Source organism: Bos taurus, chromosome 28, assembly GCF_002263795.3.
Source record: "Bos taurus isolate L1 Dominette 01449 registration number 42190680 breed Hereford chromosome 28, ARS-UCD2.0, whole genome shotgun sequence".
NCBI lineage: Eukaryota > Metazoa > Chordata > Mammalia > Artiodactyla > Bovidae > Bos > Bos taurus.
The window spans coordinates 42,825,457-42,849,261 of record NC_037355.1 but is presented as its reverse complement, the minus strand read 5'-3'; the positions used below and the strand labels follow the sequence as shown (position 1 = coordinate 42,849,261).

The 23,805-nt window shown below is 55.5% G+C and overlaps 1 protein-coding gene across 8 annotated transcripts in view; it reads left to right on the top strand.

Moving 5' to 3' along the window:
• ARHGAP22 (Rho GTPase activating protein 22) overlaps positions 1 to 23,805 on the top strand; it is a 179,542-nt gene that overhangs the window by 151,361 nt on the left and 4,376 nt on the right. For 5 of the 8 annotated variants that reach the window (XM_024986883.2, XM_024986882.2, XM_024986884.2 and 2 more), the window contains 5 exons: positions 12,570 to 12,837; positions 15,476 to 15,608; positions 16,518 to 16,591; positions 17,202 to 17,323; positions 20,435 to 21,338. In XM_024986883.2, the coding sequence (XP_024842651.1) occupies positions 12,570 to 12,837; positions 15,476 to 15,608; positions 16,518 to 16,591; positions 17,202 to 17,323; positions 20,435 to 21,338 (1,501 nt within the window). The remainder of the gene's footprint in view (positions 1 to 12,569; positions 12,838 to 15,475; positions 15,609 to 16,517; positions 16,592 to 17,201; positions 17,324 to 20,434; positions 21,339 to 23,805) is intronic. The other 3 variants (XM_059882715.1, XM_059882714.1, XM_024986886.2) reach the window with 1 other exon arrangement.

The following is a 23,805-nucleotide window of genomic DNA, read 5'->3' as shown; positions in this document are numbered from 1 at the left end:
GGGCACAGGGGAGTTTGCAGAGCCTGCTCGTCATTGCTCACTGCAGGCACCCTGAGTGGGCAGTGGGTGCAGGAGTCTGAGGACCGGGGTTCGCAGCTCAGTAACTAGGGGCATAGTAACTGCCCCCCCTACCCAGCGGGCAGTGCCAAGCAAAGCCCAGAAGCTGTCTCAGCCTTACAGGTTGCAGCACAGAGCAGCAGTCCTGGTGCCAGGAGCCTGGCCTGGGAATGGTGTCCCTGCCCAGAGTGCCAGCTCCATACTGAGGAGGGGCACGAGGGGCCAGGCCGCAGGCCTGCCGTGGCCATCAGACCTGTGCTCCCATGCCGGCCCCACCTCGGCGTGTATGTGACTCTCACAGGCCTCTGTAGGCTTTCCCCGGCCCCTCCCCGCAGAGCTGACAGTCCTGTCCTGGATTCCTCAGAAATCATGGAGGGAAGGAGGGGACAGAGGCAGCTCCCAGAGGCCACGGGGCAGGACACTTGACATGGAGAAAATCCAGCCTCAGGACAACTTGCAGAGACACAAAGCATCCTTGTTAGGCCAGCTGGTTGTGTCATTACTTGCTGGAATGATATCTCCAAATGGAAGCCCTCAAGGCACAGATTGAAGATGAAAGGTCACTGGCCCCAGACCAGGCTGGCAGGGTGGAGCCTTCTGCCCAGCACTACTTACTCCAGATCCCAGCTCCCCGGGAGATTCAGGAAGAGAACATCTTATCTCCATTTCCACTGAATGTTAACCCACCAAACCAGTGGGCCTGGGCCTTCCCTGGCAGCCTCTCCAAAAGGAGAAAGCTGCGGCTGTTGCTGACCCGGGCTGGGCTTCAGTCACTGCACCAGCAGACGGGGGCACTTAAGCCTGATTCTGGTACCCTGGGCCCGTTCTGGTGGGCCCTGAGGGACCACATGTCAAGTGGAAGAGGAATCACCCCCACAGGCCTTGAACCCATGCAGCCCCAAGCTCGCAGAGGCCAGATCAGTTCTCTCACAAGTATAAGGATCAGGACACAGCAGCCTTTGGCCTCCTTCTCCTGCAGCCCTCAAGGCTTCTCACCTGCGGTGCCCCGGGAGTCTGCAGTCTTAGATCCCCACCGGGGAAATAGCCCCAACCGCAGACCCCACTGATCTGCAGCCAGGGAGCCTGGGGCGGTTTACCAGGGGAACAAGGTGGAGGAGCTGCTGCCTTATCTTGGGAGAGCCTGGCAAGTCAGCGAGGGTGATTTATAAGGGGCTGCTCACCACTGCTTCCTGTGATACTCAGGATGCTAACTGCTCAACTAACTGCCCTTTGCCCACCTTGCTGGCTCACTGAGTCCTCCTTCCATCCCAGCAACTGTGGTGGAAATGCCCCTGCAACTGGGCCTGCTTGGCTTCCCCTGTGTGCTAAGAGCTCGGATCCCAGGGCTAAAAAGAGCTTGTCATGGTCATTGCTAAGCTGAGGCCAGTGAAGAGTGTTGCCAGCAACACTGTGTGATGTCCTAGTGACTGCCAGCCACAGGGGCGAGGTTGGGCCACTCTCCAGAACAGCTGGTGTTTATTCAGCGTGTCCTGGTGGTGGGCTCTGCAACCCCGACTGACCCTCACAGTGGCCCTTTGGAATCAGTCCCACCCACTATAGCCCCTTTTAAGGTGAGGAGCCTGAGCAGCAGGGAGGCCCAGGTAATCTGTCCAGGTCCCAGAGGAGTAAGCAGGAGGCCGGCACTATAAGCAGGTCTGCTGGAGCTCCGAGCCCTGGGGCTGGATGCTGGCTCTGGAAGAGCCGGATGCCAGGGCCACTCGGGGTGCCCTGTGGTTGGGTTCACTGGCTCCCAGTTTCTTCCCAGACAGCCTTGGTCTTCCACGTCAGTCTGAGGAAAGAGGAAGTAATCTCATGCTTGCCATTCGCTACTCTTGACAGGGGTTTATTGTATCAAAATTAGATTATAGAGAGGGCCGGGGGCCCAGAGAGGTTCAGCAACTTGCCTTAACAGCACACAGCAGGGTTCAGAGCAGGCACAGCCGACCTTCAGGTTGAGCCCATCCAAAGATGCTCTGTTGCCAGGCACCATAGCCTCTGGATCTGCCTTGTCTTAAAAGTGGTATGGGGACAGGGAAAGGGAGGTAAGACTGAGGACAGAGGTAGTCCCCAAGAGACTGGACCCTGTGCAGAAACGAGAGCCACCCCAGCTCAAGAGGTCACCTGTCACCATTGTTGATGTGAGAAGACAGGACTCCCGCCCCAGCCTCTCAGCTCCCTGGTCCTGGCCCAAGAGGAAAGCTTCATAACTATCTTTGCACACCCACCCCTCACTCCAGGCCTCATGGATAAAAAAAGCCCCACAAGGTGGCATGGGTGTTGACCTAGCCAGGGTTTATCCTAGAGTTCATTACGGCAGTGCTCACCAGAGTCTAGAGCCTTCTAAATAGGAGGCAGCTGCAGACCTCCATCCACCTGGGAATGTGGGGGGTGGAGGCACAGGGAAGTTAGGTGACGAGGTTTCCTAGAGATTGGCCAGTCTAACTCTAACCACACAGGTAGGAACACCAGGGCTCAGATAAGAGAGAGCAAGTCAGCACCAGGGCCAGTCAGCCTAACTGGTAGGGCCCCCTGCTCCTGGAGCAGGTGCCCCAACTGAGCCCTCAGACCTTTCTCTTTATATTTTATACTAATTAATTAATTAATTTAGGTGCATCAGGACTGTTGTGGCATTTGGCCTTAGTTGCCTCGACGCATGTGGGATCCTAGTTCCTCGACAAAGGATTGAACCCTCATCCCCTGCATTGAAAGGCAGAGTCTTAACGACTGGAACACCAGGGAAATCCCTGGACCTCTCTCTAATGTGGACAGAGCTGATCAGACCTCGCGGACTGTGGGCCCTGGGAGCCCCAGGCTTTGGGGGGCAGATTTAGGGCAGGATATTCCTTGACTTATGGCCCCTGTCCCCATGAATTGCCTTTCCCACCTTTATGTTTCCCTGGACTCTGGGAGGGAAGAACACTGAAGGAACCCGTCCACACATTCCTAGCGCCTGGGAGGACTTCAGCCCGCACCCCGCGTTAGTGTCAGGACCAGGACAAGTGGGCGTCACTGGCCTGGGACACCAGAAAACTCCAATCAAAATGAATATTTTATTGTAATTTTTTAGAATGAAAATTAATGCAAAAAAATCCATTGTGGTAGTTTCCAATTGCTGCTGTCACAAATTTAGCAGTTTAACACAATTATTTCAGATGAGCCCCCACCCCTTCCACCCCCAGGGCTGCCTTAAGCCCCTCCCTTACAGATTTCTTCCCATAGAACCCTGGGGATCTGCATTCCTTCTTCTGGTGTCTCAGGGCCCCAGTTTTGCTTCTCTGTCCGCCTTCCCTCCTGGTGAAGGCTGTGCACCATGTCAGTGCTCACACTTTGCACCCTTGGAAGTGTGGGACTGTGGGCTTTTTTCGCTGGGTTCACAGGCTTTGCAAAAAGACAGTATAGGTTTGAATTGAAGATCTGTCACTTACTAGTTGTGTGACCTTAGGAAAATTACGTAACTTCTCCGAGCTTCAGCTGTCTCATCTGTAAAATGGGGACATTAATACTCATATCGCTCAGACTGCACAGGACGCTTAACTTAAGTCCTAAGCACCCTCCGTGGCACTGGGGCGCTGGCCCCTCGGCAGGGCAGAGGGCTGGAGCCCAGAACACCATCTCCGCGTTCGGCAGCCCTGTTACAGATCAGGCTCAGCACTCATCCCGCTGCTTGACCCAAACCGAGTCACCTGACCTCCCTGAGCCTCCGTTGCCTCCACCTGGAACACCTGCCTTCCATTCTGCTGGGAGCGGAAGCTCCTAAGGCGAGTCCTTTAGGAAGAAGGGGCGGATCATTGGGAGTTGCTAGTGTTCCTACGGTGCTGTACACCGCACTTCATACATCGGGCGTTAGGAAGAAGCGGGTCAGAAGTCTGAACTCCAGGAGCAGCATTTCAGAAACTCGCAGGTCCCGGGCCCTCCCTCCCTCGCTCCAGGGTCCGGGCCCGGGGCGGGCGGCGGGCAAGACGCTACCTGCGCGCGTGCCGGGCATTCCTGCCGCGCCGCCGCGCCGGAGCGCCATGGGCCTGATGCCGGCCGCGCGGGCCTCCTCAGGGTGCCGCGCCTGCCCGCGGCCGCCCTGCCGCCTGCCCGCCTGCTGCGCGCCGGCCGCCCCAGGTAGCGCGGGAGGGGGGACGGGCGCCCCGCGAAGCCGAGTGGAAGCTGCGTCCCAGGCCGACTGCGCGCCTGGACCCCGATCCTGCGCTTGTGCCAGGACTGCGTTGAGCCGGCGCGTCGCGGGGCGTCCGGGAGGGAGCGGGGAGACGGGTCGGTTGCGGGAAGGGGTAGGGGGCCGCGGCGGAACCGGTCGCCGGGCTGGGGGAGCGAGCACGCGTGTTGAGGGGAAGAGACAGAGCTGGGACGCTTCTTCCTACCTCTCGCCCGGGTGGTGGGCAGCCCCCGTGCAGGGATGAAGAACCTAGCCTTCCAGGGCACGGGGACTTGCAAAGGATCACCACTATTGAGGGAAGCAGGCAGGATGCCAGCTCTCGGTTGCCAACTTCAAGTCCACTGCTCAGCCCACCTTTGCCTCTCCAGACTTCAGGAAGTCCCCAACGCCTGGGGGCTGGTTAACACCAGAAAGGTGGCAGTCACTTCTGCCCTCAGGATGGGCTTGCCCTGGGCAGAACAAGCCCCTGAGATGTTAGCCTCTCCTTGTATTTCTCTCGCCTGGCTGATTTTCAGCCTGTTGGTTGTTTAGACTTGGTTACAGCCCAGCCAATTTGTTACAGCTGTTCAGGGCAGCTTTGAGGCTGCTAAAGGGGGCTTCCCAAGTGGCTCAGTGATAAAGAATCTGCCTGCCAAGGCAGGAGACACAAGAGAGGCGGCTTCGATCCCCAGGTCAGCAAGATCCCCTGGAGTAGGAAATGGCAACCCACTCCAGTAATCTTGCCTGGAAAATTCCGTGGACAGAGGAGCCTGGAGGCTACAGTCCATGCGATCGCAGAGAGTCAGGCACGACTGCGCACGCACACAGTCCCTGGAGGAGGGCAGTGCGCATGGGCACAGTGTGGGAGCGACGGAAAGTGGATTTACACACTATGGGCTGCATGCAGGGAGGATGGCAGGTGTCCTGGGGAGGGGCGCCGAGAACAGGAAGGGTTTGTGAATCTCTGGAGAGAATTTAATAACTATTTTCCTCATTGCGTCTCTCCGCTATATGCTCTCCCCTTTACTAGAGAGAGCCAGCCTGAAGTCTCTTGGAGATCAGCTCCAAGAGGGAATCTCGGCTGTCTCCCTTTCCTGCTGGGCTCCCAGGGCAGGCAAAGCCCACCCAGTCCTGGGCTGGCCCTCCTGGGTCAGGAGATGCCCACTTTGATCAAGCACCTGCTTCCATGTGCCCAGTGCATTAGGCTCTTCCACAGTTACTGACAGCCCTGTGACGTGGCAGAGACAGGCTCAGAGTTATTGAGGACGTGCCCAAGGTCACCCAGGACAGGGATCTGAGTCAGCTGAGTGCTAGGCCTGTGCCTTCCTGCCCCTGCATGGGATGCTGGGGAGAGGGGAGTGAGGGCCAGGCTTTGCCAGGGAGCAGCTGGCAGGAGGGGAGGCCCGGCCCAGCTCTGAACCCGTCAGCAGGTTCATCCAGAGGTCCATGCCAGCTTCCTCTCCGGTGGCAGAGCTGATGCTTTGTAAAGAGCGTGGGCTGGGACCTCGAGGAACCCGCATGCTGGCTGGCTGGGTTTCCAGGGATCTGACAGACCTATTAGAGCTGGTTCTTGGCAAGGCTCTCCCATGAGACATGCCAGGAGGGCTGAGGAAGTTCAGCACAGCCGTCCCAGGCCCTGCCAGGCTCTGCCCAAGAGCCCCTGACAAGGGGAGTGGTGGGGAAGTCCCTGGCTGAGGGAGGCCAGGTCTGTAGCCTGAGTGCAGGGTGCCTCCAGCAGGAGGAAGGCGGGAGCAAAGCCCTGGGAGGTGGAGCTGGAACCATCCTTTGCTATGGAGCTCTGGGAGCATCTCCCCCTCAAGGGAGATGTGCCCTCAAGGTAAGGGGGCAGCTTGCACCCGAAGCCTGAACAAGGTCTGATGCAAGGCTCCACGCTGCCTTGCTGGCAAGGTGGGGTCAGCCCCCGGCCTGGTGGTGCCTGGGGGCAGGGCCTTGGGGCCACCCCCAAGGACAAGTGTCATCGTCCCCATTTTATAGATGGAGAAACTGAGGTCTAGGGAGGGAGGCCACTTCACTCTACGGTGGCTTAGGATGTGCGGGTGCAGCCTCAGAATCTTTGTCTCCATGGCCTTCAGCCTTGAGCATCATCTGCCTCTTGTGTTCTCCACCCCTATCCTTAGCTTAGCACTCTCACCAGGCTCAGCACTTGGAGGGCCTCTGGGGGAGTCTCGTCATTTCTCAGAGCCCCTGAGGCCTGTATGAGGTCAGTCCAGTGCTCACCAGGGGTCACGGTCCTTGCCAGGACCCGGGACTGCCATGTTCCCAGCCTCTTCATTCATACTCTCTCACACGCACCCTCCAACCCCCAGGGTCCTCATCAGACCTCCCCACCCAGGTCTGCCTTGGGGATGTCTGCTCATGCATGCCCCCCAGACCCCAACCCCTGCCTTCCTGGCTATCTCTTGCTCATTATTAGGCCCCAGTCCTGATATCCCCTTCTCCTCTAAATCGCCTCTGTTTAGAAGCACCTGGGACCCTATGGACTTCCCACAGCCTTAGCCCTGTTCAGGGGACTGGAATAGTCTGGAAAGCTTCACCAGGGTGGGAGGGGTGGGTGATGGTTGAGATGATGTTGAAAAAGGGCTTCAGAGACATGGGAGCTGTGTGACCGCACAGACGGCGGGGCTGGCCATGCAGCAGCTGCTCTCTGCCTGGCCCAGGCTCCTCTGCGCCTCAGAATCTGATGGGGAGGTAGGCAGGCCCTTGTCCGTCTGCCTGCCAAGTTTAGGTTTTATCCTGGGTGGGGAGGAGGGAGGCAAGAAGGGGTTTGAGCAGAGGAGCCTGTGGTGGTATTTATGTTTCTAGTCCTCTGGGCAGATCTGAGACCCTCTAAGACCTAGAACAGGGTGGGGCACAAGCGCAAGAGTGATGGAAGGATGGATGGACCGGTGGACAGGTGGACAGCAGATGTCCTGGGAACAGGCAATTGGGGAGCAGAAAGGGTTGGGGCCAAGAGGAGGCTAGATAGATTTACCCAGGCTTTGTGACTCTCCAGAGAGAATTTTAGAGTTCTTTTCCTCCATGTCTCTCTTCCCAGACTGTGGCCTTTAGTTACCTGTGAGCCAAGGGTGGGAAGCTGAGTGCACGAACTCTGGATGGTGGACAGTCCTGGGCTATGTGTTCAGCTTCCTTCACTCAGCACTCCTTGACCTCCCCTCCAAGCCCAGCAGTGGCTGAGGACTGGGGAGAGGGACTGGTTCCCAGTGGGGAACCAGGCAGAGGCAAGTGTCTTCGCATGGTCTGTGATAAGAGGGCCAGAGAGGGAGCCCAAGAGCCCTGTGGTCGTGCTGAAGAAAGGATTTGCGACAGCTGATCTCAATGGCTAACCAGAATTTTGCACAGAGTGAACAGGGAAGAGATGTCCTCTGCACAGGCCAGGCAGCAGGAGAGCAGACGTATTCAAGATGCTCGAGTAGTGGGTAGAGCGGAAGTGAAAGGGCCAGGGTGTATGCCCAAGTAGGGAGGGAGGCAGGATGTGGGCGCCAAGGTGCAGGGCCAGGTTGGCTCCAGCCCTTCCTAAGGACGCTCCGCTCAAGGGCCGTTCCCCCTGTATGTTCTGTGCCTGCTTATTTGAGGTTGTAGCCGATGCCTCTGGTCACAACAGGCCTGACTTCCCATTTCTGTGAGTCAGGCCCCTCTCCTACTTCATTCTGACCCAGGGCCCGGTGGGGAAGTCTGTGCCGTGTAAAGAGGTAAGTGTTTGGCAAAGCTGCAGGAGTGAAATGTGGACTGGGTGTGAGGCAGTAGGGGATGGTGGGGACTGTGGAGAATTAGCAGATACATGGGCTATCAGAAGGGCAGAAAGAAGAGAAAGAAAGATAGTGCTAAGTCATGTCTGACTCTTGCGATCCCATGAACTGTATACCCTGCCAGTTTCCTCTGTCCATGGGATTCTCCAGGCAAGAATACTGGAGTAGGAATACTGTATTAGGAATTCTTACTCCAGTAAGAATACTGCCATTTCCTTCTCCAGAAAGACAGAGGGGCCACTGAACTCTGTCAGCGTGACTGTTTGGAAATTCTGGCCTGGTACCACCAGATCTGTGGATTCTTTTAAGAGAAGAATTTTTTCCAGATTTTTTATATGAATAAAAAATATTTTATATGGTCCAGATTTTTTTATATGAATCTTTTATAAAGTATAAAAGTCTGAAGTAACATGTTTCAAACCTCTGCCTAGCTAAACAGGAACATGTGGACCCATGTGGCTCATTGCTGGGCGCACGTGATTGAGCCCTGAGTGTGCCGTAGAAGGAGCAATGTCCTCGTGTCCCAGACCAGCCTAGGCCTCTCTTGGACTGGGCAGAGAGGCCGGGACTGTTGGTGGTGGTACCTCAGAGTTGCCCCAGGCAGCCCCCACGCCAGTCTTTGGGCAGCATCCGCCCCTGTGTTCAGTACTGTTTACAGGTTGCACCCCAGTGGGCAAGGGCAGCTGAGCTGTCCAAATCCCAGAAAGCAGATAGTTTTTCCTTTTGTTGAATTGTCCTGTTGCCCAAATGACCACATGCTTGGGAGCTACCGGTGAAGAAAGACAGGAGAAACATCGGAAGCAAGACTGGTGGGGTAATAGCATCACATAGGTATCCATGCTCCAGGGAGAGTAGAGAGCAGCCGTGTGGCCTGGAATAGTCTCCAGACCTGGAGCCAGACCGCCTGGGTTCTTTTGTTTTTCTGATTTTTATTTTATTGGAATATAGTTGATTTATAATGTTGAGTTGGTTTCAGGCGTACAGCACGATGCTTCCATTTTGTACACATAATATACCTGTGTTCGTTCCTTTTTAGATTCTTTTCTCATAGGTTATCACAGAGCACTGAGTAGAGCTCCCTGTGCTCTACAGTAGGTCCTTGGTTATTATAGTAGTGTGTGTGTGTTAATCCCAAGCCCCTGCTTTGTCCTTCCGCTCCATGTTTCCCCTTTGGTAACCATAAGTATGTTCTCAATATCTGTAAGTCTGCTTCTGTTTTGTAAATAAGTTGATTTTTATTTTTTAAACCAGATTCTACATATGAGTGACATAATATTGATATATAATAACCTCTTTCTGACTTCACTTAGTATGATAATCTCTAGGTTTATTCATGTTGCTGCAAATGGCATTATTTCATTCGTTTTTACGGCTGAGTAGTAGTCCATTGTGCAAGTGCACCACGTCTTTACTCACTCCTCTGACGATGGACATTCAGGTTGCTTCTGCATCTTGCCACTGTAAACAGTGATGCTGTGAACACTGGAGGCTTCCCTGGTGGCTCAGATGGTAAAGCGTCTGCCTGCAGTGCGGGAGACCCAGGTTCCATTCCTGCGTTGGAAAGATCCCCTGGAGAAGGCAATGGCACCCCACTCCAGAACTCTTGCCTGGAAAATCCCATGGACGGAGGAGCCTAGGCTACAGTCCATGGGGTCGCAAAGAGTCGGACACGACTGAGCGACTTCACTTTCACTTTTCGTGAACACTGGGGTATGTGTGTCCCCTTTCAGATTAGGTGTTTTCTCCAGGTATATGGTGAACAGAGAAATTGTTGGATCATACGGTAGCTCTAATTTTCCTTTTCTGAGGAACCTACATACTGTTCTCCATAGTAGCTGTACTAATTTACATTCCTGCCAACAGTGTAGGAGGGTTCCCTTTTCTCCATGTCCTGTCTACCATTTATCGTCTGTCGACTTCTTGATAATAGCCATTCTGATGGGTATGAAGTGATACCTCACTGTAGTTCTGATTTGCATTTCTCTGGAAATTAGTGATGTTAAGCATCTTTTCATGTGCCTTTTGGTCATCTGTATGTCTTCTTTGGAGAAATACCTATTTAAGTCTTCTCCCTATTTTTTGATTAGGTTTTTTTTTTTTTTGACATAGAGATGCATGGGCTATTTGTATATTTCTGAGATTAGTCCCTTGTCAGTCGCTCCATTTGCAAATATTTTCTCCCATTCTGTTTCTTCATTTTGTTTATTTTTTCCTTTGCTGGGCAGAAACTTTTAAGTTTAACGAGGTCCCATTTGTTTATTTTGTCTTTGTTTTCATTACTCTAGGAGATGAATCATAAAAGACACTGCTGCAGTTTATGTCTAAGAGTACGATGCCTGTTTTCCTCTAAGAGTTTTATCGTGTTCAGTCTTCCATTCAGGTCTTTGATCCATTTCAGGTTTGTTTCTGCAGGTTGCTTGGTGTAGTCATTTTGACAACGTTTATTCTTCCGGTGTGGGTATACCAGGAACACGGTGCATCTCCGTCTCTTTGCGTCATCTTCAGTGTCTTCCATGAGCGTCTTACATTTTTCCGTGTGTAGGTCTTGCCGCCTTAAGTAAATCTACCACTGAGTATTTTCCTCTTTTGGATGAGATGGTAAATGGGGTTGTTTCCTCAATTTCTGTTTCTGAGCTTTCATTGTTAGTGTATAGGAATGCAAGAGACTTCTGTGTATTAATTCTGTATCTTGAAACTTTACCAAATTCATTGAGCTCTCATGATTTTCTGACAGCATCTTTAGGATTTTCTGTGTATAATAGCATGTCATCTGCAAACAGTGACAGTTTACGAACCCAAGGCAATCTATAGATTTAATGCAATCCCTTTCAAATTACCCATGGCATTTTTTTTAATAGAACTAGAACCAAAAAAATCTTAAAATGTGTATGGAGACACAAAAGACCATGACTAGCCAAAGCAATCTTGAGAAAGAAAAACAGAGCTGGAGGAATCAGACTTCCTGACTTCAGACTACACTATAAACTATAGTAATCAGAACAGTATGCTGCTGTTAAGTCACTTCAGTCATGTCCGACTCTGTGCGACCCCATAGACGGCAGCCCACCAGGCTCCTCCGTCCCTGGGATTCTCCAGGCAAGAACACTGGAGTGGGTTGCCATTGCCTTCTCCAATGCATGAAAGTGAAAAGTGAAAGTGAAGTCGCTCAGTCACGTCTGACTCCTAGCGACCCCATGGACTGCAGCCTACCACGCTCCTCCATCCATGGGGTTTTCCAGGCAAGAGTACTGGAGTGGGGTGCCATTGCCTTCTCGGTCAAAACAGTATAGTACTGGCATAAAAACAGAAATATAGATCAAAAGAACGGGAGAGAAAACCCAGAAATAAACTCACATGCCTGTGGCCAATTAATCTATGACAGAGGAGGCAAGAATATACAGTGAAAAAAAAAAGATAGTCTCTTCAGTAAGCGGTGCTGGAAAATTGAACAACTATATGTAAAAGAATGAAATTAGAACAGTCTCTAACACAATGCACAAAAATAGACACTCTACCCATTAAACAATAACTCTCCATTCTGCTGTCCTCCAGCCCCTGGCGACCAGCTTTCTACTTTCCATCTCTCTGAATTTGCTTATGCTAAGTGTCTCATGTGGAATCATGCGGTACTGGTGTTTCAGTGGACGGGCTTATTTCACCTGGCAAAATGTCCTCAAGGTCTGCCCATGTTATGGCGTTTGTCAGAATTTCCTTCTTCTTGTGGCTGAATAATATTATGCTGTATATGTGCATCACATCGTGTTTATCCATCTGTCCATCCGTGGACCCTCGGTTTGCTTCCACCGTTGGGGTATTGTGAATAATACTACTGTGAACATGGGTGCTTGTGTATCTGCTCGAGTCTCTGCTTTCAGTTTTGGGGGATATGCCCAGAAGCGGAATTGCTGGGTCGTACAGTAATTCTGCTTTTAATTGTTCGAGGTGCTTCCGCACTGTTTTCCACAGTGGCTGCGCCAGCTTCCATCCCCATGAACAGGGCACAGGCACTCGGTTTCTTGACACCCTCACCAGCGCGGGTTGTGTTCCACTTTTTGGATGGCAGGATCCTCACGGGTGTGAGAGTTTCGACTCCCGTCTCCCTGATGATCTCCAGTGTTGGCTCGTGGTTCTGCTCTCACATTATCTGTCCTGTCTTGTTGCTTGTGCCTCGGCGGTGCTCATTGCTGCCCTGTGCTCCATGGCATGAGCAGACCATGATGCTCCCGCTCATTCTGCCACTTATGGGCATTAGCTGGTTTCTCATTCAGAGAGATTGCAGAGGGTGCCACTAAGAACATTCTGGAGTGCATCTTTTGGTGCCCAAGGTGTTAGGTGTTTAAATGCAAGCCACTGCCATTTGAAAGTTAGTGTTGCATCTATAAACCAATAAATAAAATGTGTAATGCATGCTTCCCGAGGGCCCAAAGGGTCCTCACGCTTGGACAGGCTCCACAGGCCAGGCTAGGCTGCTGCCCGATATGCCCTTCTGCCCTGTCCCAACCGCCTGGTGCCTGCCCTTCCAGTTTCTGATCTGCTTCCTCGGGGCGGGGGCAGGGGCGCCATCCTGGGCCCTGACAGCACTCCCTGCCCTCTGTTGTCCCCAGCGTCCTCCCCACTGTTGCGTCAGCTAGCTGAGGGTGTGACCAGCTCCTCTCTGTGCCCAGGGATCTTTGGGCAGCGCCTGGAGGACACAGTCCACCACGAGCGGAAGTATGGCCCACGCCTGGCACCGCTGCTGGTGGAGCAGTGTGTGGACTTCATCCGGGAGCGCGGGCTCAGCGAGGAGGGCCTCTTCCGCATGCCCGGCCAGGCCAACCTGGTGAGGGACCTGCAGGATTCCTTTGACTGTGGGGAGAAGCCACGGTTTGACAGGTGAGCTCCTGGGAGGAGATGCAGATAGGGCCGCCTGTCCATCACCCTGCAGAGTCTCCTCTCAGGATGCCAGCTGAGAGGCCTGGGTGCAGGACTGGGAGGAGATGTAGATAGGGCCGCCTGTCCAGCGCCCCTGCAGAGTCTCCTCTCAGGATGCCAGCTGAGAGGCCTGGGTGCAGGACTGGGAGGAGATGCAGATAGGGCCGCCTGTCCAGCGCCCCTGCAGAGTCTCCTCTCAGGATGCCAGCAGAGAGGCCTGGGTGCAGGATGGAGGGTAGGGTGAAGCCCCACACTGGTACACACGTGCCCAGCCAGCCCTCCTGATGGGCGGAGTGTGGGGCATAGAACCAGTGTAGCAGCCCTGGGTCTCCCACACGGGTAGATCCTGCTACTTCCATGCGGGCTCTATCCACTGTGGAGATGCCCCTCATAAGCCCACGTCCGTCTCTTGGCTCCGCTGTCTCAGGGTGACCCATTCCCCACCCCCTGGCTCCTTAGGTGCCAGTACTGAGATGCACATCCCCACAAGTTTCGGGGGCAGGAGAGTGAGTCTCCTCCACCCGTCCTCGCCCAGCACCCAGACTACCCAACACTGGGGCTTACTGGGTCCTAGGGTCCACCCTGGGACAGAGTCAGCCTCACTGAGAGCCCAGGGGCTAAGAGCAGGGAGAGGTGACTGTTTGGGGGCCTCTTCTCTCTGACGAAACCCCCATTATGGGGTAGTTGTTCGTAGAAAGCTCTTTCTGCAGGCAGCCAGCCAACCCTGGACCCCGTGGAGCTTCTGCCGCTTCTCAGATCCGCCCTCTCCTGGGGCAGACAAGCCCCCACCCCTTGCAGGATAGGCCCACAGGTTTCTGCTGGCAGCCCTGGCATTTTCAGGTCTTTTCCTCTCAGGGCAGAACACCGCCAGCCCCTCCAGCATCTGCCCAGACCATCACCGCAGCCAGGAGAGTCTATCTTTTTCAGATGTGGAGTGTGGGTCTGATCGCCATTTCCCAGAGATGGTCTGCCCCAAGTGGGCACAGGCCAACAGTGTGGAGTGGGGAGAAAGAGAGGAAGTGAATTTATGGGGAGGGTGGAAAGATGGGGCAGTCAGGGCTGAGCCGAGCTCCCGGGACCAGGAGCACTGTAACCCCGGGCAGCCAGGAGGAGTCGGGATGGGGCTTTGGGCAGGGATGCCGGAAGTTTCAGGGTCGGCCACAAGGTCTGCAGCCCAGAGGGGCCGCCCTCTGAGTCTGCTTGCCCAGATCAGAAATGCTTCACCTTCCCCACAAGGGGCTGGCCCTTGTCCAAAGGCAAGCTGCTCATCCTCCTAGCTTCCCATCCCTACCCCCATCTTCCTGGGGTTCCTGCTCATGCAGTGGCTGGCAGTGAACTCATGGGGTCCCCAGGTGGAAGGTGGCTCGGGCTCAAGGCTGGGTACCCATTGGGGACATAGGCTTCCAGGAAATGGGGGTGTCAGCAGAGGAGTGGCTGGGAGAAGGCAGAGAAGGGTGAGGGCGGCCGCGTGCTTGGCTGGAGAGGGGAGGTGGGGGCAGGGATGAGGGCTGCTCAGTTAGCCAGACCAAGAGCCATCAAGAGCCACCAGTCCTGAGGCAGGGAGGGGCTCTGGGGATGCAAATTCGAGGTGCATGTGGCCCTATGGAACCCCAGAATTCCAAATGCCAGCGTGGAAGGGACCCCAGGGCTCATCTCAGTGATGAGATGGACAGCAGGCCAGGAGGCGCCTTAATGGCACAGCCACTTTTGGCCTGAGGCCCATCTTTCCTGAACACCTCCCATGAGGGACATGCAGATCCAGAAAAGCAGACGAAACACCTGGGGCCCACCCAGCCTGGAAGGCAAGCTTGGAGGAGGTACCAGGACTGCAGCCCAGGACCTGAGCCCAGAATCCAAACAGGCCCAGGGCCACCATCCTCTACAGGGCCCACTGCAGCCTGGGCAGCTCCGAGCTGCAAGCAAAGACTGATGCCTGGGAATGGACATATGGGGCTCCGGGGCACTGGAGATGGGGCATCTGTAGTGTGAATAGGAGCCCAGAAGCTGGGGAGAGGTGCTGACCTCTGACTTGCCTAGCTAGGTGCCCAAGGACAGCTGCCCTTTTCCAAGGGGCTTGACAGCCCTGCTTGGTGGGCATGTTTGACACAGTCCTCCTGCTTCCACTAGAGGGTGATCCTGGGCAGAGGAGCAGGCTCAGACTTGGGCCAAAGGACAGCTGTGCCCCTGGCTCCTGTGCCCTTGGCTCCACGACCCCAGAGTACCCTGGGGCAGGCACCAGGCCAGTGGAAGGTGGCCCTTCACACCCGTCTATTCCTTGGCCGGTCGTCAGTGTGTGTGTGCATGCATACACATACACGGATGTGGGAGCAGAGACCGCCCCTGAGGGGGTGGGCGAGGTGCTGGCCACCCCGCAGTCCTCTGGTGCCCAGCCTCACGGGTCCTGAGGGGGTGGGCGAGGTGCTGGCCACCCCGCAGTCCTCTGGTGCCCAGCCTCACGGGTCCTGAGGGGGTGGGCGAGGTGCTGGCCACCCCGCGGTCCTCTGGGGCCCAGCCTCACGGGTCCTGAGGGGGTGGGCGAGGTGCTGGCCACCCCGCGGTCCTCCGGGGCCCAGCCTCACGGGTGTCCCTCCGTCTGCAGCACAACAGACGTGCACACGGTGGCCTCACTGCTGAAGCTCTACCTGCGGGAGCTCCCCGAGCCTGTGGTCCCCTTCGCCAGGTACGAGGACTTCCTTAACTGCGCCCAGCTGCTCACCAAGGACGAGGGGGAGGTTAGTGGCTCATGGGGACCCATGCTGGGGGAGTGGGCCTGCTAGGTGGTGGCGGGGGGAGGTCGTGGATACAGGACTTTTCGTGACTTTCCATGGTACATAGATCCTGTAGCCTGCTTTGTTGGGGGCGGGGGCCAGGCCTAGAAGCTCCTAATCTGGGAAGGGCTAGCATATTTCCCCACTAGGAGGGAGGGTACTCTGGGGTGGGATGCCTGGGGCATCCCCTCCGTGTGTGCAGCCCTCCATCTCTTGGAGGGACAGGTACCTCCTGAAGCAGGCTGTGTTCCAGGCATGCTCTTGAGTACAGTGTCCTCCTGAAGCAGGCTGTGTTCCAGCCATGCTCTTGAGTACAGCGTGCCCGGGCTGGACCACCACTCAGTGGGCACTCCTGCTCCATCACCTCCTCCCACATCTAACTCGGGCTACCCAGGCCGGCCTTGGGATTCAGAAACAACCAGACTTTTCATCTATTTCTATCCTGCCTCCTCCCAAAAGAATTTGAGACTGCCCCCAGGACAGAGCCCCCCGCCTGCAGCCCTGGTTGGCTCCAGCTGGGGAAGAACTGTTTGCCCTCCCTGTGGCTGTGTGGGAGATGAGGGGTCTTTATCTAGCAAATATTTGTGCCTCGATAAGTGAGCTGAGCGCTGGCCCTGACATTCCTCTGTGGCTCTGCAGAGGCACATCCCTCACAACAGCATCTCGAAAGTAAATCTCTTCCCCCAGAGGTCACCAGCCATGGGGATGAAACTGGTGGTGCCCTCTGGTCACTGGCGGCCAGGCCCCTGGGCTGTGGCTGGAGGTCTGGACTCAGATTCCCACCCCTCCTCTTCCCGCCTCCCTCCAGCAAGAGAAGGCCTGGGGCCTCCCTGCTGATCTTTGAAATGCTGTTTTTTCTCTCTCAATCCCAAGGGGACTCTGGAGTTGGCTAAGCAAGTGAGCAGCCTTCCCCTGGTCAATTACAACCTGCTCAGATATATCTGCAAGTAAGTGACTCGGGGTGGGGCTTCCCTCTCCTGCGGTCTGGCTCCGTATGCCTTTCACAGGGGTCGGGGGGCCCCCCACACATCTGTCAAGCCAGTGGGGGATATAAAAGAAGTCTCTGCACTTACAGAGCTTATTATAGTCCTGGTCGGAGCAGTCAGTGTTATACAGTCCTGAGTACACCATTCCTGAAGGAAAGCGGGATGGCCTTTGTTCCTTCTGCTTCACCTGGGTGCCTCTCACCATCCCTCCCCGTGGGTCTGCTTCCTGACAGTGACCTAGGCTCAGGGTGCCAGGAGAGGACAGGTAGGGTGAGCCTTCACCCAGCCCGGCATCTGGGGGTCTGAGCCTTTCTAGGCAGCTGCGCCCACTGCAGGTGGGGAGTTCTGTCCTTCCACACCAACAACAGGCCCTGGTTCCAGTGGCCTTTACTTCTGATGGCCCTCCGGATCTCAGGGAAGCTCTGCTTTCTTCTGAGCCTGGCAGGGGCAGCTGACTGTGCCCGGTAGCTGTGGAAAGAGGGGCACAGCTGAGCACGGGGGCCAGGCAGCTCCCAGCAGATCTGGAGTCAGGATTTGCTTCTCTGCCAACTGTCTCTTCCTTACTTTGTAGGTTTCTGGATGAAGTTCAGTCCCACTCAGATGTCAACAAGATGAGCGTCCAGAACCTGGCAACTGTTTTTGGGCCTAATATACTTCGGCCGCAGAGAGAAGACCCAGTGACCATTATGGAAGGTAACGGTGGGGGGTGTATGTGGTGGTGCTGGTTGCTCTGGGCTCACGTCGGTCCTGGGCAAGTCCTCAGAACCCTCACAGCAGGCCAGCAGGAGGGGTGGCCCCAGCCCTGGGCACTTGGAAGCAGCCTCTCTGGACCTCCTCACTGCCTTCTGCAGCCCCTCTTCCCCCATGGGGTCAGCTCTAAAAGGAAAAGGAACTTTGCCCTGTGGATGGGGTCATAAGGTGCAGTTAGAATGATGGGAGCGGCTGAGGGGGTGGAGGTGGGGTGGAAAAGGTCAGTGCCCTTGCCCTTAAATATACACAAATGAGGGAGGAGGGAGGAGGGTTCAGGATGGGGAACACATGTATACCTATGGCGGATTCATTTTGATATATGGCAAAACCAATACAATATTGTAAAGTTAAAAAATAAAATAAAACAAAATTACACACAAATGTTTTTGAAAATTACTGAAGTAATTTTCTATTAAATAATTGTCACAGGCTTCTTCTGGATGTTAGAGCTCAGCAAACCCTAGGGATATTATGTTCTGTAATGAACAGTCATACTAAAAAGATTTTAAATAATAGAGCAACAGCAGCCGCTTTGCACACGTCAGGGCCTCTGCCGAGTGCTTTACTTCTACCACCGCGTTTCAGTCCTCACAAGAAGCCCCCGGTTACTGCCCCCACGTGACAGATGAGGAGACAGGCCGCAAGAGGTGCGGTGACTCTGTTAGTCTGACTTTTCAGAGGGCACACAGGTGCAGGCTGGCCTGGAAAGGAGCGCACTGCTTGGAGGCCCCATAGGAAGACCATCCTCTCTAGTGTGAGAGTCTGGCTGCTCACAGGAAACCCGCAGCCGGTCAAGCCAAGGAGCGGAGAGGCTGGCAGAACGCACGCAGAACCTGCCTGACGCCAGCTGGAGCCTGCTGCCCTGGCACGAGGCAGGCTGAGGGCAGAGTGGCCATTCCTGTGGAACATGAACTAGGGGAGGTGCAGGGGTGAGGGGTGGGCTGCAGAGCTTTCCCTGTCCCAACACTCCCTTGGCCTGACTGGCAGTCTCCCCAGAGCTCCCATCTGCCTGGCTGCACAGGTGCCTGAGGGCAAATGCTCACCCTGCTGAACTGCCAGGTTCTTGCTTCACCTACTAAAGATTGTTAACTTACTGTTCCCCATGACTCTCATTACTTCTAGTGGGAGTAGAAGCACTTGCCCTTCCTCATCACACAGAAGCCTCCCCCTGTCTCTGGTCTTTGGTGGAGGATAACAGGAGGGTAGATGCCTTGGTCCCTCTGCAAAGCCTGCCTTTGTCACGGACCCCTCTCTCCACCCACAGCCTCAGGAACTGAGTCCCCCATATGGTACAGGCTGTGTCTCAGGGGCTGTGGCCTGGGGAAGAGGAAGCATGTGCTTGTGGGGGGGGTTGTTCATGTTAGGGGGGTGGCTATGTGCATTTGTGTGTGATTGTGTATGGGGTTGTGTATGTGTGACTCTTTGTATGGGGCTGTGTATGTGTGTGACTGTGTATGGGGTTGTATGTGTGTGTGACTCTGTGAATGAGATTGTATATGTGTGTGACTCTGTGTATGGGGTTGTGTGTGTGTGATTCTGTGTATGGGATTGTGGATATGTGACTCCGTGTATGGGGCTGTGTGTGTGTTTGACTCTGTGTATGGGGTTGTATATGTGTGTGACTCTGTGTATGGGGTTGTGTATGTGTGACTGTGTATGAGGTTGTGTGTGAGTGACTCTGTATGGGGTTGTGTGTATGACTGTATGGGTATATATGTGATTATGTGTCTGGGATTTTATATGTGTGTCTATGGGGTTGTGTATGTGTGTGACTCTGTGTATGGGGTCGTGTATGTGTGTGACTGTGTATGGGTTGTGTATGTGTGTGACTATGGGGTTGTGTATGTGTGACTGTATGGGTATATGTGTGACTGTGTGTCTGGGGTTTTATATGTGTGTGTATAGGATTGTGTTTGAGGTTGTGTGTGTGTGTGACTCTGTGTATGGGGTTGTGTATGTGTGTGACTATGTATGGGGTCGTGTACATGTGTGACTTTGTGTATGAGGTTGTGTGTGAGTGACTCTGTAGGGGGTTGTGTATATGTGTGACTGTGTATGGGGTTGTGTATATGTGTGACTGTGTATGGGGTTGTGTATGTGTGTGACTGTGTATGGGGTTGTGTGTGTGACTCTGTGTCTGGGGTTTTATATGTATGTGTATGGGTTTGTGTGGAGAAGGAATGGGATCCCACTCTAGTACTCTTGCCTGGAAAACCCCATGGATGGAGGAGCCTGGTGGGCTGCAGTCCATGGGGTCACGAAGAGTCTGACATGACTGAGCGACTTCACTTTCACTTTTCACCTTCATGCACTGGAGAAGGAAATGGCAACCCACTCCAGTGTTCTTGCCTGGAGAATCCCAGGGACGGGGGAGCCTGGTGGGCTGCCGTCTCTGGGGTCGCACAGAGTCGGACACGACTGAAGCGACGCAGCAGCAGCAGCGTGGGGTTGTGTCTGGGGTTCTACATGTGTGTGTATGGGGCTGTGTATGAGATTGTATGTGTGTGTGAGTCTGTATGAGGTTGTGTATGTGTACGAAGCTGGGTCTGTGTGCCCACATGCACCCATAAGACATCTCAATTCTGTGTCCCAGAGCCCTGTGCCCCCAGAGTGGACAGGCAGGCATGGCCACTGTGGGCAGCAGATGGGGCAGCCAGGAGGGCCCTGGCACCTAGGTCCTGGTCTCCAGCCCCAGCCTGCCCTCGGCTCAGCCCACAGCCTCAACCAGCACTGTGTCTGCTCCCCACTCTGCCAGCTGGTTGGAATGGGCGTGAAGGCTGAGTGCCTTTCTGTGCTCCAGACCCCACATGGAGGAGGGGATGTTGGGTATGGTCCTTCTGTCCCTGTCTGAATTTGGAAAGTGTGGTGGCCATCCTTACCTTCGGAGCGGAAGATGGCGAGCTCTTGTTGAGTCCACACTTAAGGAGTAGCCTGGTTTGAGGCTACTGGCAGAGCTGGGCGCCCTGGGTCCGAGCTGCAGCCTGCTGACTGGTCTGGAGAAACTGGACTGGAGGCATTCCCAGTCAGCCTTTTCTTATTCCTTCTTCTTGGCAGGCACTTCTCTGGTCCAGCACCTGATGACCATCCTGATCCGCAAACACAGCCAGCTCTTCACTTCGAGGACCACGGAGGGGCCAGCCTCCCCACGCGGGGGCCCACCGTGCACCGTGGGGTGGGGCTCCGAGGAGGTCACCAGGGACGACCAGGCAGAGCCCGGCAGCCCCAGCGCCCCCTGCCTGCCCTCACACAGGACCTCTTCTCTGGATGGGGCTGCCGTGGCGGCACTTTCTAGAACCTCTCCCACGGGCCTGGGGAGCCGATGCAGCCCTGCTGCCACCAGCCCTGGGAAGAAGGTGCAGACTCTGCCCAACTGGAGGTCTTCCTTCCGGCAGTCAGGGTCCCGGTCGGGGAGTCCGAAGGTGGGCACCTCATCCCTGGAGGTCCCCATCATCTCCTCCGGAGGGAACTGGCTCATGAATGGACTGTCCTCCCTGCGAGGCCACCGCCGGGCCTCATCAGGAGACCGGCTCAAGGACTCGGGCTCCGAGCAGAGACTCTCCACCTACGACAATGTGCCCCCGCAGAGCTGCTTTCCCAGCACACCCAGTGTGGCCAGCCTGCCCTGGTCTGGGGCCTCCTCCTGTGAGGCCTCGGCTCAGGGCTCGGTCAGCAGCTGCACAGCATGCCGGGCCAGCGACTCCTCCACCTGCAGCTCCCTGCACATCGAGGGGGCCCTCGAGCCCTCCCCTGTCCTCAGCAGCAGTGAAGAGCGCAGATCCCTGGATCTGGACCATGGCCTGGATGGAGTGGGCGCCTGCATCAGCAGCAGCGAGCCCAGTGACCCAGGAAGCCCTGCTCAGGACCACGCCCGCCGAACCGAGGTTCTCCAGGGCCTGGTCACAGAGCTCAGAGCAGAGCTGTGCCGGCAGAGGACTGAGTATGAGACGAATGTGAAAAGGTAAAAAGCCTGTTGGGCGAGTGCAAGACTGGTACTCCCAGGCTGGGCAGAGACCTTGCAGCCAGCAGCTCACTGGACACTGGTCCTGGGCAATCAGCCTCTGGCTTGGAAAGATAGCTCCTGGAGGCAGGGCCCAGAGCAGCCAGCCCCCAGGAAGCTGCCTTTCTGGGAGAAGGTTCCCTAGGACAGGGCCGGGAATGGAGGGATGGGGGTCCTCTGTCTGGGAAAGCTTGGGAACTGAGGGCCTAGCATGCAGCCAGGACTCCGTGAGGCCAGCTGAATAAAGGAGCGAGTCAGAATCTCAGTCTGAGCTGCTCAGAGTACTTTGATAGAGAGGTTCGGAGTGGAGGTCCCTATGTGGCCCTCAGGGAGGAGGCAGGCCCCCTAGTATGTCCTACAGTTCAGGAACTGGGAATGGGGCAGGGCCTCTGTGCACTGCAGGCCCCAGGCCAGCCTGGCTAACTGACCGACCATGGTTGGGCCTAATGTAGAGTGAGGACATCTGGATGGAAATCCAATTTCCTCTGAAGAGGGAGCTGACCTTGCTGAGCCAAGCCCTCCCTTCTACTGGGTCACAGAAGACGCCCCATGCCACCCTTTAAGGCGTGCAGGCTTGCTCACTGATGGGCCCTGGTTCTGTTCTCTCAGCCCCTGCGTGCTGAGGGCTTTTTCCCTCGTTATAGTCACCAGCAGAGCCTGTGGGTCTTCCCAGGTGGCATTAATGGTGAAGAATCTGCCTGCCAATGCAGGAGACAGACATAAGAGCCTCGGGTTTGATCCCTGGCTCCGGAAGATCCCCTGGAGCAGGGAATGGCAACCCACTCCAGTATTCTTGCCTGGAGAAGCCAATGGACAGGGGAGCCTGGTGGGCTACAGTCCAGAAGGTTGCAGAGTCAGACACGACTGAAGCGGCTTGTCACACACACAGAGCCTACGCTAGATAGTGAGCATCAGCATCTCAGACCCTTTAGCTCCTTTCGCCCCAGGCCTTGCATCAGCTGACTGACCTATGAACCCATGTCCCACCCACTAGCAGAAGGCTTCAGTGGGCTCTGAGTGCTTCCTTTTTCCATCAAAGTGGAGGCTTCTGTTTCTGAGCATGGGATTCCCACGGGGAGCTGGAATGGCAGCATCTGACCCTCTTGTCCTGCTGGCAGCTGTCTCCTGGGTACCTGGGGAGCGTCAGGTGTGTGCCGGCTCTGTGTTCCTGGTGGGAAGATGGCAGCAAAGGGGCTATGAGGGCAGTGCCCACTGCCATGGGGGAGATCAGAGGTAGGTGGGGTCACCGTAGGTGATATCTGAGCCAGGACTTGGCTCCATAGGAGCCAAGACCAATAGGATTGAGGTGAACAAGGATGAGAAAGGACACCACATGAGTAACACCCAGGGTGTAAAATTGTGGAGGAAACCCCCAGGGTAAGCACGGGGTGGGACACAGCAGGCAGAGAGAGCAGCAGGGGCTCCTGCAGATTCACTGGATGGCGAGGGCTGCCGAAGCTGAGCTTACAGAGCACACCGGGTGTGTTACTGGCGGATGCTGTCCGAGGGCAGCCTCAGAGGGGGTCAGAATCAACCTGTCACCTCCTTGGCTGTTTGTGGAGGTGACTCAAGCTTTCACCTTCTCAGGGGCTGGGGTTCTCAGGGGAAATGCAGTCTTGTTGTCTGGTGGGCTCTGGGTTCAATCCTTGACCCACTGTGTGTTCGCTGAGTGTCCAGGCAGGCTCTGAAAGCGTGAGGTAGTGGGGGTGGGGTAGGGGGCCAGGCCTTTTACCAGGAGTGATGCCTTGATTTTATTCGCAGGGAGATGTGAAGCTGCTGGCAGGCCTAGAGGACTGCCATCACTGATGAGGTGCGCTGGCTGCTGTGTGCAGGAGCGCTTGACAAGGCAGACAAAGCCCAGTTAGGCAGCCACGGAGATCCAGGCAAAGCCCAGCTAGGGGCCACGGAGATCCAGGCAAAGCCCAGTTAGGAGGCCACGGAGATCCAGGCAAAGCCCAGTGAGGGGCCACGGAGATCCAGGCAAAGCCCAGTGAGGGGCCACGGAGATCCAGGCAAAGCCCAGTGAGGGGCCACGGAGATCCAGGCCAGGCCTGTGGGCGGCACGGACTCCAGAGGCAGCAGTCGAGGTGGGCAAGTGGCCAGATTCAGAACATGTGGGATGAGAAAAATAGCTGACTTGAGGGACACCATTTTTGTTTTGGAAGAAGGTGGTCTCGAGTGAAGAGACTGGGGCTGTAGGAGGGTGACTTGGGAAAGGAGGGCAGGAACTCGCAGGAGCCGGAGCTGTGGGTCTGTTAGGCTGTAGATGCTTATGAAGTTTCTGAGTGGACTTGAGGGAGACGAAGATTGAGGGGTGTCACTCAACCTGCCACTCACTCCTGTGGTGCTTGGAGCCTGAGGCTGGATACAGTCCCTTTAGGAGTGGCGTGGAAGGAAGAGGGTGGCCCAGGGCGTTCTCCAGAGCACT